The sequence below is a fragment of the Dermochelys coriacea genome, chromosome 4 (genome assembly GCF_009764565.3).
Source record: "Dermochelys coriacea isolate rDerCor1 chromosome 4, rDerCor1.pri.v4, whole genome shotgun sequence".
NCBI lineage: Eukaryota > Metazoa > Chordata > Testudines > Dermochelyidae > Dermochelys > Dermochelys coriacea.
In genome coordinates, this window is record NC_050071.1 from 52,882,816 (window position 1) to 52,896,548 (window position 13,733).

The 13,733-nt window shown below is 42.4% G+C and overlaps 1 protein-coding gene across 4 annotated transcripts in view; it reads left to right on the forward strand.

The window, feature by feature from the left end:
* Nucleotides 1–699: 699 nt before the first annotated feature.
* The window catches only part of MGST2 (microsomal glutathione S-transferase 2), a 32,853-nt gene continuing 19,819 nt past the window's right edge, over nt 700–13,733 (forward strand). For 2 of the 4 annotated variants that reach the window (XM_043512780.1, XM_038398592.2), the window contains exon 1: nt 700–835. In XM_043512780.1, coding sequence (XP_043368715.1) covers nt 778–835 — 58 coding nt within the window. In that variant the 5' untranslated portion in view covers nt 700–777. Of the gene's footprint in view, nt 836–863; nt 912–12,969; nt 13,105–13,733 lie in introns of those variants that run through there. The other 2 variants (XM_043512781.1, XM_043512782.1) reach the window with 2 other exon arrangements.

The window sequence follows — 13,733 nt, forward strand, 5'->3', positions numbered from 1 at the left end:
TCCTACAGACAACCAGAGGCAGTTGTCATGTCATCCCTTAGGCCACGTCTACACTGCAGTGGCTAGAATACCACAGCTGCAGCTGGGCCGCTGTAGTGTAGATGCCTCCTACATCCCTAGAAAGGGTTTTTCCTTCAATATAGTTAATCTCCACTCCAAGAATTCTTCCTTCAACCTAGCTGCTCCGACAGTGAGGAGGAGGTCAACCTAAATACCTGAGCCTCACACAGGTCACTACATTTTTTACACCCCAGCCACAAGCCAGGTCAATCTAATTTTTAGGTGGAGACCAGCCTGCCTAATTAGTCTGCATTTAGCCGAGTTGCTCAGCAAGAGCCAGAAAAGAATCTTACGGCTGTTACAATGCCCTCCCTCCCCACAAGTCCCCCCACTTCCTAGGGAGGTTGTTTTTGCTCTGGGTACTTCACAGATTTCTAGGAGAAGACAGTGAACAATTTTCAAGGATTCAGCATTTTTCACCCAGCTCACTTCTTGGTTACTTGATGTAAATAAGCTCACTCCTAAATGCAGCTCTTGTTAGTAGAGCACCACCTGACTATTCAAGTATGAAAACAATGTTCAGATCAAGGAACCAAGAACTGGCTAAGCAGCCACTGCTCATTTCAAAGGGAAAAATAAAAGTTGCCCTGTTTTCTTCCTAAGGCGTGTCTTTGAAAAGCATTTTCACTCCCTGCCCCCAACCTGCTTCTTTATCTGTAGCTCTCACACACTGACACAGAGCCCTGGCTGCATAGAGAGACGGAAGCTGCTGGAAACATGGCTGGTGATTTAATTTTGCTTGCTGCAGTATCCCTTCTTTCAGCCTGCCAGCAAAGTAAGGCCTGTGGGGTTTTGTGGCTGGGGCTGAGGGATGGTTTCCATGGCTCCTAGAACACTGGAGATATTTTATACTAAGCTAGTTTTCTTGCGACTTTGAGTGTCTGAGAATTCATAAAAAAAAGTTGTCCCCAACTGGAGCATTAGGTACCCCTTCTCTGTCCTCTGAAGAGAATGTGGTACAGGGAGACAGATTACCTTGCCCCGGGGGGAGGTGGGGGGGAGTTTACGATTTTTCCCTTTTATGTTTTGTTTGTAGATTTTTGGGATTGTTAAACTGTTGCTAGAGTTTGTAAGCTGATGCAGACTCACCCTTCAGCTATGTTCTGCGCTGGCTTTGGGGTTTTTTTAGACACTTACAGAGCTTGAATCCTCAAAACTACCAACTCCTAAAATCACATTCATGAAGCTTTGAGCCAAAAGCGCTTTTAAAAACTGTCCCCCGCAAGCAGACAGCAAGGTATCCAATATCAGAAAGGAAAAAGGACAAAACCTATTAAGTTACAAAGAAGGCACTTGCAGCATGTGAATGTTTCATAATATCCTCTCATCAAGGGGTCCTAAATATTTAGATTTACTTTATACACTGTGGAAATACTTCTTAGATTCACATACATATGCGGCTTTCCCACCACTTTGCAAACTATAGCTATAGTAGATAAATGGAACGGGAGAAAGAACGACAATAGTGTGATTAGATATGGTACAAAGAAAAGCAGTACTTGTGGCACCTTAGAGACTAACTAATTTATTAGAGCATAAGCTTTCGTGAGCTACAGCTCACTTCATCGGATGCATTTGGTGGAAAAAACAGAGGGGAGATTGATATACACACACACACACACAGAGAACATGAAACAATGGGTTTATCATACACACTGTAAGGAGAGTGATCACTTAAGGTAAGCCACCACCAGCAGCGGGGGGGGGGGGGGTTGGGGGGGGGGAGAAGAGGAAAACCTTTCATGGTGACAAGCAAGGTAGGCTAATTCCAGCAGTTAACAAGAATATCAGAGGAACAGTGGGGGGTGGGGTGGGGAGAAGAAATAACATGGGGAAATAGTTTTACTTTGTGTAATGACTCATCCATTCCCAGTCTCTATTCAAGCCGAAGTTAACTGTATCCAGTTTGGAAATTAATTCCAATTCAGCAATCTCTCGTTGGAATCTGGTTTTGAAGCTTTTTTGTTGAAGGATAGCCACTCTTAGGTCTGTAATCGAGTGACCAGAGAGATTGAAGTGTTCTCCAACTGATTTTTGAATGTTATAATTCTTGACGTCTGATTTGTGTCCGTTCATTCTTTTACGTAGAGACTGTCCGGTTTAGCCAATGTACATGGCAGAGGGGCATTGCTGGCACATGATAGCATATATCACATTGGTAGATGCGCAGGTGAACGAGCCTCTGATAGTGTGGTTCTCCAACGCATCATCAAGGATCTACAACCTATCCTGAAGGACGACCCATCACTCTCACAGATCTTGGGAGACAGGCCAGTCCTTGCTTACAGACAGCCCCCCAATCTGAAGCAAATACTCACCAGCAACCACACACCACACAACAGAACCACTAACCCAGGAACCTATCCTTGCAACAAAGCTCGTTGCCAACTCTGTCCACATATCTATTCAGGGGATACCATCATAGGGCCTAATCACATCAGCCACACTATCAGAGGCTCGTTCACCTGCGCATCTACCAATGTGATATATGCCATCATGTGCCAGCAATGCCCCTCTGCCATGTACATTGGCCAAACTGGACAGTCTCTACGTAAAAGAATGAATGGACACAAATCAGACGTCAAGAATTATAACATTCAAAAACCAGTTGGAGAACACTTCAATCTCTCTGGTCACTCGATTACAGACCTAAGAGTGGCTATCCTTCAAGAAAAAAAGCTTCAAAAACAGACTCCAACGAGAGACTGCTGAATTGGAATTAATTTGCAAGCTGGATACAATTAACTTAGGCTTGAATAGAGACTGGGAATGGATGAGTCATTACACAAAGTAAAACTATTTCCCCATGGTATTTCTCCCCCCCACCCCACCCCCCACTGTTCCTCTGATATTCTTCAGAGTAGCAGCCGTGTTAGTCTGTATTCGCAAAAAGAAAAGGAGTACTTGTGGCACCTTAGAGACTAACAATTTATTAGAGCATAAGCTTTCGTGAGCTACAGCTCACTTCATCGGATGCCCGATGAAGTGAGCTGTAGCTCATGAAAGCTTATGCTCTAATAAATTTGTTAGTCTCTAAGGTGCCACAAGTACTCCTTTTCTTTTTCTGATTTTCTTGTTAACTGCTGGAATTAGCCTACCTTGCTTGTCACCATGAAAGGTTTTCCTCCTTTCCCCCCCTGCTGCTGGTGATGGCTTATCTTAAGTGATCACTCTCCTTACAGTGTGTATGATAAACCCATTGTTTCTTGTTCTGTGTGTGTAAAAATCTCTCCTCTGTTTTTTCCACCAAATGCATCCGATGAAGTGAGCTGTAGCTCATGAAAGCTTATGCTCTAATAAATTTGTTAGTCTCTAAGGTGCCACAAGTACTCCTTTTCTTTTTGCGAATACAGACTAAACACGGCTGCTACTCTGAAATCTGTAGATATGGTACAGTGACAGCATTTTCAAACACTACCAATTGTTTTCTTTCAGATAATATGGTTGTGTCTACACCAAGCCATAGGATATATATGCTGTATGGGTTGAAGGAGGACCAAGCATGAGATAAGAAGCAGAGGTTCAAGTTTACGGCTTTGTCAGTACTTGTAAGCAGACTGCTTTGTCTGCAGCAATGCAAACTCTTCACATTTGGTGTTTTCTTAAAGCCCCAGTTCCTGGGTCATGTCATTCATTTAAAAAAAAAAGTTTCTAATTTGGGGAGAAAGCTTAAAAATGTGATCCCTCAAGATTAAATAACCAGAAGCCAAATAAAAAGAACCCAACAATTATTATTTTTAAAAATCTCATGACTTGAGTGGGGCCTGGCTCATGATTTTTGAATGTTTGAAGTTGGCAACACCACTTTCATTCTTGAGTTGCGTGTGCCAGATGGGGCTCTCCCGAACAACCTATGTGGCTCTTAGCACAGCGTTTATCTCCTGTGACAATATTTACCATGAGGTTCCATGAAAGTTCATCCTGCTGCAAGGGCTGCTGTGCTTTACACTGTTTAAAGTGAAAACAGGAAGAAGTGTGACAAGGAAGGGCAAAGAGCCGCTGCCTAAAAAGTGAATACATTCTGAAAACTCTAAAACAAACACAGGGACTACATCTACACTAGAAATGCCACAGTTGCAGCACTGCAGGTGTGCTGCTATAACAAACACTGTCTTGTAGCCACCACAGTAACAGAAGGGATTTTTCCCCTCACTGCAGTAAATCTCTCCCTGCAACAAGCAATAATTAGGTCGACAGAAGAATCACGACGACCTAGTAGTGTTTATACATGACCTTAGATCAGTTTAACTGCATCATCTGTTCAAACGGTGATTTGTCACAGCACTGAGGGTGTGGTTAGGTCAACTGAATTTGATAATAGAGACCCACCCAGAGATGGTGAGGTTAATCAGAAAATCCAGCCCTGCCCAAGCCTCTGCTCTTCCTTGCATTCTGTTAAAGCGGCAGTGTAAGAACCTGTTACAGCCAGTTCTGGTAGTGGGAGCAGCCCATTGTCTGACTGTTTGACAGCTGTCGGCACAAGACACCTAGCTATTAAACATCTAGTGGCTTGTCTGCACTCCCATTTATTCCATTACATGTACAGTTCTGGGCAATAAGGCCCCTCTGCAGCAGTGCTAGAAGCTATGCTTCACCTTACAACGGCTAGAGGCATGGTAAGACAAACTTTCAGCCTCTCAGAATCACATGGGTATTCAAGGAACCGGGCTGGGCCACGGATTAAGCCAAGCAAGAAGTGGTCTGTGATGGAATGAGCAAGCAGAAACCTTGCACCAAGTGGGTTTCCAGCAATGTCTTAGTTAAGACTTCCTGCAGGAGAGAGAAGGGGAGGTTTTACAGACCCATTAGAAAAGCTAGTGGGGCTCCAGACTGAAGTAGAATGAATTTGAGTCATGGCTGCTTGGAGATGATCCTGTAGAGAGGATAGACACAGTGTCCCCTGTTCTATGTTTTATTTTGTGCCCAATATCCTTTTATCTGCATCCAATCAGGTGCTACTATGAGGCATCTGATTTGTTTTCAAAACAAGAATAGTTTAACACACCATTGATTATGATACAAATGACTGATTTTACACTGTGCATGATTTTTGCAGGAATAAGACATTGAGGGTGCTGTCCCTTGTACATAAGCTTTGTGCTATTTTTCATAGCAAGGAGAGAGTCTTGGTAAATGTGACTGCCAGCTGAAATCAGAAAAAGACCAACTTGAGCATACTTCTCAGGTGCCTCAGATGTGACTGGAGTCCAGTGGTTGAAGTCAATTGGATTTGTTCTGGATTGTAATCCAAGGGGTTAAACTAGGATATACATAACCGCTTTCATTTCTATTTGCTTTCAGAGTTAAGATGCAAATTCTAACTGGTGAAAAAAAAGTATATGTAGTAACTTGTTCCACTGCAGCTGAGGCCTCATGTCACCTATTGTACAATTCAAAAGCATCTAGATGCATCTTCTCTTAAGAAAGAAGCGATGTCAATTCCCCAGTAAAAAAATTGTTACAACTGGTTTTCAAAGGGAAAAAGCAACTTCCTATCTGTCTGCAAAAGATAGCAAGTTATGAAAATTGTAGTTGGGTAGGTATAAAGTTACTTGCTTCTTTCAGTGGGCATATAAACCCCAATCTCACAGTCCTGAGTTAGGCAAAGATCCCATTGATTTTGGTGGAAGCTTTTCCTGATTAAGGAATGGGCCATTGTCAGTGCATTATGATCACAAGGGTCTGTATTTTTGCCCATGGTGAGCCAAATTCACCCCTCTGATTTCACTGAAGCCTCTTAAACCCAAGAATAACTAGAGGCTTGTTAAACCACTAGTGGCAAGTGTACACTTTATTATAGCTAAGGCCTTGTCTGTAGTAGAGCACATTTCAGCTGGTTGTACTGTACCAGTTGAGGCACAAAATTCCACACTAGCTCCCCTAAATAGGTTGAGATTTTTCCCTCAGTCCATACTAAGGTTGTTCTAAACCAGTTCGGGTATGATGGGCTGCTCAGCTGGCCAACTTCCTTTATTTCATCAGCTGAGAATTCTGTCCCAGCCTGATAGTGCCCCCCTGGCTCAAAGTACAACCTGGGGACCAACCAGCTATGGTTTGCTAGCTGCAGATGGTGGTCCAATGAAACATGTGGTTTGTCAAATTGGCCCTTGCAGCTGGTGAACCAAGTAGGGTTTGGTGGCTCTAAGTAGCAGCAGGAGGAAGAGAGCATTTTGAGTGGGTGGTAAGGGAAGGGCCAGAGGGAGACCTTTTGAAAATTCCCTCCTCTCCCCCACCTCCCCTAAAATATTTAAAAAAGTGGCCATCTTGTGCCCCTGAGCACAATTACCCTGAAACATACTCCTCTGCCTCCTCTAATGCCACCCTCCCCCTCTAAAAGAATTCTGTGGCAGTGGATCACAGCTTGGTCATCAGCTACAATGTAAATGAAGGAGCATTAATGGAGGCAGAGAGGCCTTTCTGGAGCAGAATCCTGTACAACATCTGGCAAACCTGCCTTACAGTGAGACTCAAGAAGCTCAGTCTAGTTAGTTTATTCAGAAGAATGTTATGGGGTGATTTGATCATGGTTTATAATTAAGGATACAATTTGGTCCCAGATTCTGTGACTTTAACAGATGTCCATGGACTTCTTTGGCTTCAGCCCCGGGGCTCTGGCTTCTGTGATTCATCATCCATTGCCTGTGCCTTTTACTAAAAATACCAGTGACAAAAATCTTAACTTTATCTAGAATTACCTTCACAGAGAGGAGATTTCAAATTGTAGAGGGCTTTGGTCTAGTGGACAAACAACAAAATCCAATAGCTGGAAGTTGAAGCTAGACAAATTCAGTCTGGAAATAAGGTGCTCATTTTTTAAACAATGAGGATAGTTAGCCATCGGAATAATTTACCAAGGTCTGTGGTGGATTTTTCCCAATCACTTGAAGTCCCCTTGAAGATTATCAGACTGAGAGTATCAGGTCATTCCTGAACTAGAGCCTCCTGCAGAACACCATGTTGTCCTGTCCTGTGGCCATTATTAAATAAATCAGATTTGCTTTTCTGCATGTTTAATTTTGTATCAAGTATGCCCTGGCCATCTCCATCAAAATCTGACAAACTTTTTAAATAAGATTCACATTTCTGAGCTGAAGGTGACAATGAAAATAGATTTTAGATACACACAGAGGAATGGAGGAGATTAAGGAGCTGTGACCAGTATTTCTATAGTTAAGACTTTTGCATTTACAGCAGGTATTTAGTCTATTTGTAGTAATAATTATTAAATAATAATAATAATAACAACAATAATAAACAAACACCTCTTATGTAATACTGCCTAGCTCATGTATAGCACTTCCGCAATAGATCAAAGTTCTTTACAAAAGAGGTGAGTAGAACTCATTTTATAGCTGAGGCCACTGAGGCAGAGAGTTGAAGTGGCTTGCCCAAGATCACCCTCTAGCACAGCCAGGCATAGAACCCAGGTCTGAGTCTTAGCTTAGTGTGCTGCTATCCCCAGGGCCACACAAAGAGTAGGTCTGAATGACACCTGGGAGCATGCTTCCTGATATGGGTAGATAGACACATGCAGCCTCTACTTGAGCTAGTGTGATAAAAAATAGTCAAGCAGTGGGCTGCCCGAGTGTATATCCAGGGGGTCTAGGCAGGTTTGTACTCAGGTGGCTAGCCTGAGCTCAGCCCATGTTACTCCTGGCTTGGCTATGCTGCTATTTTTTAGCATGCTAGCTGGAGCAGAGCTAGCCCACATCTGTAGCCTTGCACTGGGATGCACACTCCCAGGTGCAGTGCAGGCATACCCAAAATTACAGCACTTACTCAGAGTACAAAATGAATTGATTTGGATGGATGTGTAATACATGCGTGTACACACTCCAAATACTAACCATTGCCAAATGTATCACACATTTGGTACCCAGCTCGTTTCCAAAATATGTAATGTTTTCTCTCTCAAAGGTTATACAGTGGAGTCGCATCTTACGCGGGGGTTAGGTTCTAAAGTCAGCGCATAAGGTGAAAAATCGCATATAGTCAAAATTACCCTTGAAAATCCCTTAAATCGCACATGAAGTACAGTATACAGTACATGGTTGTGACTACAACCCTGTACAATAATATGTATACAGTAATGTATAGTATATAATACTTATGCAAAATATAATTTTACAGAACTGTATTTTTAATTACAGGGGAGTTGTCAGGGCTTGATGTCGATCCAGGAGATGGAGACAACGGAGAGCTTGGGTGACAGAGCGAGTCGTAGACCAAGTGGTTGGCTCTGGTTCAGCTCAAGAAGTTGATTGCATAGGCTCATCTGCTGCTGGTTGTTTTTCCTTGAAAAACATGGCGATTGGCAACTGTTGCTGTTGTCTCTTGAGCTTCTCAAACATTTCTTGATACGGTCTCAAATCATCTGTAATACGATTCCATAGAGGGATTGTATTCAGAAGTTGAATCATTCAAGTGTTTCACTGCTTGGAACACTTCAGCAAATTTATGAAGATTCCAACCTGCTGGCTCTTCCTGTTCATTGTCATCACCTTAAGTCTTCTGTAGACTATTTTATTAGTTCCTCTAACTCTTTGTCAGTCAATGTTTCTCTATGGCTCTCAATTAATTCTTCAATTTCTTCCTCAAGAATGTTGACGAAGCCATCACCACCCACTTGAACAATGCGTTTCACTTCATTGTTGGTCAGGAAACCTTTAAAATCATTCACACATTCTTTCCATAGGTTTCGCCAACATGTATTGACCGTTTCAGGCTTGATTGCATCCATTGCCTGTTTAATGTAAGTGATGCAATCAGCAATGTTGAAGGACTCCCAATACTCCATCACATTAAGATTGGGATCAGCATCCATAGCGCTACGTATCCGTGAGAACGCAAGCCTTGTGTACGTGAAACAGTGAATCACGCCTTGGTTGAGAGGTTGGAGGTGGTATTGCGGGGGGGGGGGGGGGAGAAAGAGGACTTCAGCATCTTTATGCGCAAACCGGAGTGCTGCAGGGTGGCCAGGAGCAGTGTCTATGATCAGCAACACTTGACTTTAAAGTCACCTTTCTCTTTGAGGTACCGCTTGACCTCTGGAATGAAACACTTATGGAACCAATCCAGAAATAATGCTGCTGTCACCCAAGCCTTTTTACTTAATTGCCAGAACACAGGCAAGAGATTTTTGTTCTTGCCTTTTAGGGCATAGGGATTTGCAGCCCTGTAGAGCAAGCCCGGCTTTATTAAATGCCCAGCCACATTGCCACAAAACACCACAGTCACATGGTCTTTGCTTTGAAGCCAGGGGCTTGTCTTTCTGATTTCCAAGTGTAAGAGTGGTTGGGCATTTTTTCTTCCAGATGAGCACAGTCTCATCAGCATTAAAAACTTGTTCCGGAAGATAACCCTTTTCTTCTATGATTTTCTTTAATTGTTTGGGGTAGGCTTTTGCTGCCTCTTCATTGGCAGATGCAGCTTCACCGGTAGTCTGCACGTTTTTGAGGTTGACATGGTTCCTAAAACTGTTAAACCAGCCTTGGCTGGCTTTGAATTCCTTCTCATCAGAAGGCCGTCCCTCTTCGGCGGGAGGTTTGAACAGCGCATAGCGGCCAAGAGCCTTTTCTCTCAACGTGTTGCCATCAATAGGCACACATTTATGGTTCATGTCTTTCCAGCCATAAGTTTAATGCCTTTTCAATCTTCACTAAAGTCTTATCACACACCTGGCTCATCACCTTAGCAGTTATTGGAGAACTTGATGCCATGGCTTGACAAATTTCTCTTGAATCTTGATGGCACGGATGCTAGATTTGTTGTGGCCAAATTTATACACCACGTTGGAGACCAACGTACCATCTCTCAATAAGTCCAACACAGCCAGTTTTTCCTCCAGCGTTAGAACAGATCGCTGTTTCTTCGGTTGAGCACCAAATGAAGTAATTGGCTTGTGTTTAGGGGCCATGTTGTATGAAAACATGAGGAAGAAAACTAGTAAAGCCTCTCCTACGATAGTGCTTGGGGTGTGCTATAGACCTCCGGGATCTAATTTGGATATGGATAACACCCTTTTTAATGTCTTTAATAAAGTAAATACTAATGGAAACTGCGTGATCATGGGAGACTTTAACTTCCCAGATATAGACTGGAGGACCAGTGTTAGTAATAATAATAGGGCTCAGATTTTCCTAGATGCGATAGCTGATGGATTCCTTCATCAAGTAGTTGCTGAACCGACTAGAGGGGATGCCATTTTAGATTTGATTTTGGTGAGAAGCGAGGACCTCATAGAAGAAATGGTTGTAGGGGACAATCTTGGCTCAAGTGATCATGAGCTAATTCAGTTCAAACTAAATGGAAGGATTAACAAAAATAAATCTGCAACTAGGGTTTTTGATTTCAAAAGGGCTGACTTTCAAAAATTAAGGAAATTAGTTAGGGAAGTGGATTGGACTGAAGAATTTATGGATCTAAAGGTAGAGGAGGCCTGGGATTACTTTAAATCAAAACTGCAGAAGCTATCGGAAGCCTGTATCCCAAGAAAGGGGAAAAAATTCATAGGAAGGAGTTGTAGACCAAGCTGGATGAGCAAGCATCCTAGAGAGGTGATTATGAAGAAGCAGAAAGCATACAGGGAGTGGAAGATGGGAGGGATCAGCAAGGAAAGCTACCTAATTGAGGTCAGAACATGTAGGGATCAAGTGAGACAGGCTAAAAGTCGAGTAGAGTTGGACCTTGCAAAGGGAATTAAAACCAATAGTAAAAGGTTCTATAGCCATATAAATAAGAAGAAAACTAAAAAGGAAGAAGTGTGGCCGCTTAACACTCAGGATGGAGTGGAGGTTAAAGATAATCTAGGCATGGCCCAATATCTAAACAAATACTTGGCCTCAGTCTTTAATAAGGCTAAAGAGGATCTTGGGGATAATGGTAGCATGACAAATGGGAAGGAGGATAGAGAGGTAGATATTACCATATCAGAGGTAGAAGTGAAACTGAAACAACTTAATGGGACTAAATCGGGGGGCCCAGATGATCTTCATCCAAGAATATTAAAGGAATTGGCACCTGAAATTGCAAGCCCATTAGCAAGAATTTTTAATGAATCTGTAAACTCAGGAATAGTACCGAATGATGGGAGAATTGCTAATATAGTTCCTGTTTTTAAGAAAGGAAAAAAAAGTGATCCGGGTAACTACAGGCCAGTTAGTTTGACATCTGTAGTATGCAAGGTCCTGGAAAAAATTTTGAAGGAGAAATTAGTTAAGGACATTGAAGTCAATGGTAAATGGGACAAAATACAACATGGTTTTACAAAAGGTAGATCGTGCCAAACCAACCTAATCTCCTTTTTTGAAAAAGTAACAGATTTTTTAGATAAAGGAAATGCAGTGGATCTAATTTACCTAGATTTCAGTAAGGCATTTGATACCGTGCCACATGGGGAATTAGTTAAATTGGAGAAGATGGGGATCAATAGGAACATCAAAAGGTGGATAAGGAATTGGTTAAAGGAGAGACTGCAGCGGGTCCTACTGAAAGGCGAACTGTCAGGTTGGAGGGAGGTTACCAGTGGAGTTCCTCAGGGATCGGTTTTGGGACCAATCTTATTTAATCTTTTTATTACTGACCTTGGCACAAAAAGTGGGAGTGTGCTAATAAAGTTTGCAGATGATACAAAGCTGGGAGGTATTGCCAATTCGGAGAAGGATCGGGATATTATACAGGAGGATCTAGATTACCTTGTAAACTGGAGTAATAGTAATAGGATGAAATTTAATAGTGAGAAGTGTAAGGTTATGCATTTAGGGATTAACAACAAGAATTTTAGTTATAAGCTGGGGACGCATCAATTAGAAGTAACAGAAGAGGAGAAGGACCTTGGAGTATTGGTTGATCATAGGAGGACTATGAGCTGCCAATGTGATATGGCTGTGAAAAAAGCTAATGCGGTTTTGGGATGCATCAGGAGAGGCATTTCCAGTAGGGATAAGGAGGTTTTAGTACCGTTATACAAGGCACTGGTGAGACCTCACCTAGAATACTGTGTGCAGTTCTGGTCTCCCATGTTTAAAAAAGGATGAATTCAAACTGGAGCAGGTACAGAGAAGGGCTACTAGGATGATCCGAGGAATGGAAAACTTGTCTTATCAAAGGAGACTTAAGGAGCTTGGCTTGTTTAGCCTAACTAAAAGAAGGTTGAGGGGAGATACGATTGCTCTCTCTAAATAGATCAGAGGGATAAATACAGGAGAGGGAGAGGAATTATTTCAGCTCAGCACCAATGTGGACACAAGAACAAATGGGTATAAACTGGCCACCAGGAAGTTTAGACTTGAAATCAGACGAAGGTTTTTAACCATCAGAGGAGTGAAGTTTTGGAATAGCCTTCCAAGGGAAGCAGTGGGGGCAAAAGATCTATCTGGTTTTAAGATTCTACTTGATAAGTTTATGGAGGAGATGGTATGATGGGATAATGGGATTTTGGTAAGTAATTGATCTTTAAATATTCAGGGTAAATAGGCCAAATCCCCTGAGATGGGATATTAGATGGATGGGATCTGAGTTACTATAGAAAATTCTTTCCTGGGTATCTGGCTGGTGAATCTTGCCCATATGCTCAGGGTTTAGCTGATTGCCATATTTGGGGTCGGGAAGGAATTTTCCTCCAGGGCAGATTGGAGAGGCCCTGGAGGTTTTTCGCCTTCCTCTGTAGCATGGGGCATGGTTGACTTGAGGGAGGCTTCTCTGCTCCTTGAAGTCTTTGAACCATGATTTAAGGACTTCAATAGCTCAGACATGGGTGAGGTTTTTCATAGGAGTGGGTGGGTGAGATTCTGTGGCCTGCGCTGTGCAGGAGGTCGGACTAGATGATCAGAATGGTCCCTTCTGACCTTAGTATCTATGAAAAAATATGTACAGTATCTTTAAAACTAGAATCACACTCAGCGTGGTGAGATGCTCACACTATGAGAGGCACGTGGGAACCAAGACTGACTGAGGGAACAGCAGATTCATGTCTCCCATCTCATGCTCACTCCAGGGCATATGCTCATTAAGTGGAATGATTGGCAGAATTGCCCATGCTATTTACGGTATCTTGTTATTTTTCTTTTTTTTTGCCGAGTGCGTATAGTTGAATTCGCGCAAGTTAAATGTGGGTATGATGCGACTCACCTGTATATTACAACAAAATTTAATACTACTACAGCACAAAAATGCAGAACCTTAGGGCTGGCTCCACATGAGTTAGGGGGGTGGGTGTGAAGTCACTAGCATAGTGCTTATGTAACCTTTGGGTGGGCTACAGTTTGCTTCATTGCCCTTCTCTAGTGTCTAAAAACACAACTCCCACAGAAAAGCATCTAGAGACCCAGAATTCAGTCACTGAGGATTTTCACCAAGGATCATACAGGGTCCAACTCCTCACAATCAAGTCCAAAAGAACAAAAAAAAAATGAAGAATTAAGTACCAACTTTATAAAATCTTATGATAGAGGGAAAAAAAACTTAATTTTTACAACATAACATGGCTACTCTATAAACCATATATATTATCTTCACAGTTCAACATAAATAAAAACAGTCAATGCCGACAAACAGTGAGAAGAACTCAAAAGTTCCCAAAAAGCTTAGATTGAGTTCTCCTGAGTCTCAGAGTCTGCCAAGTCAAAAACAACATCTTCCCTCCACCAGCATGTAGAAGTCTTCAGTGAAATCCA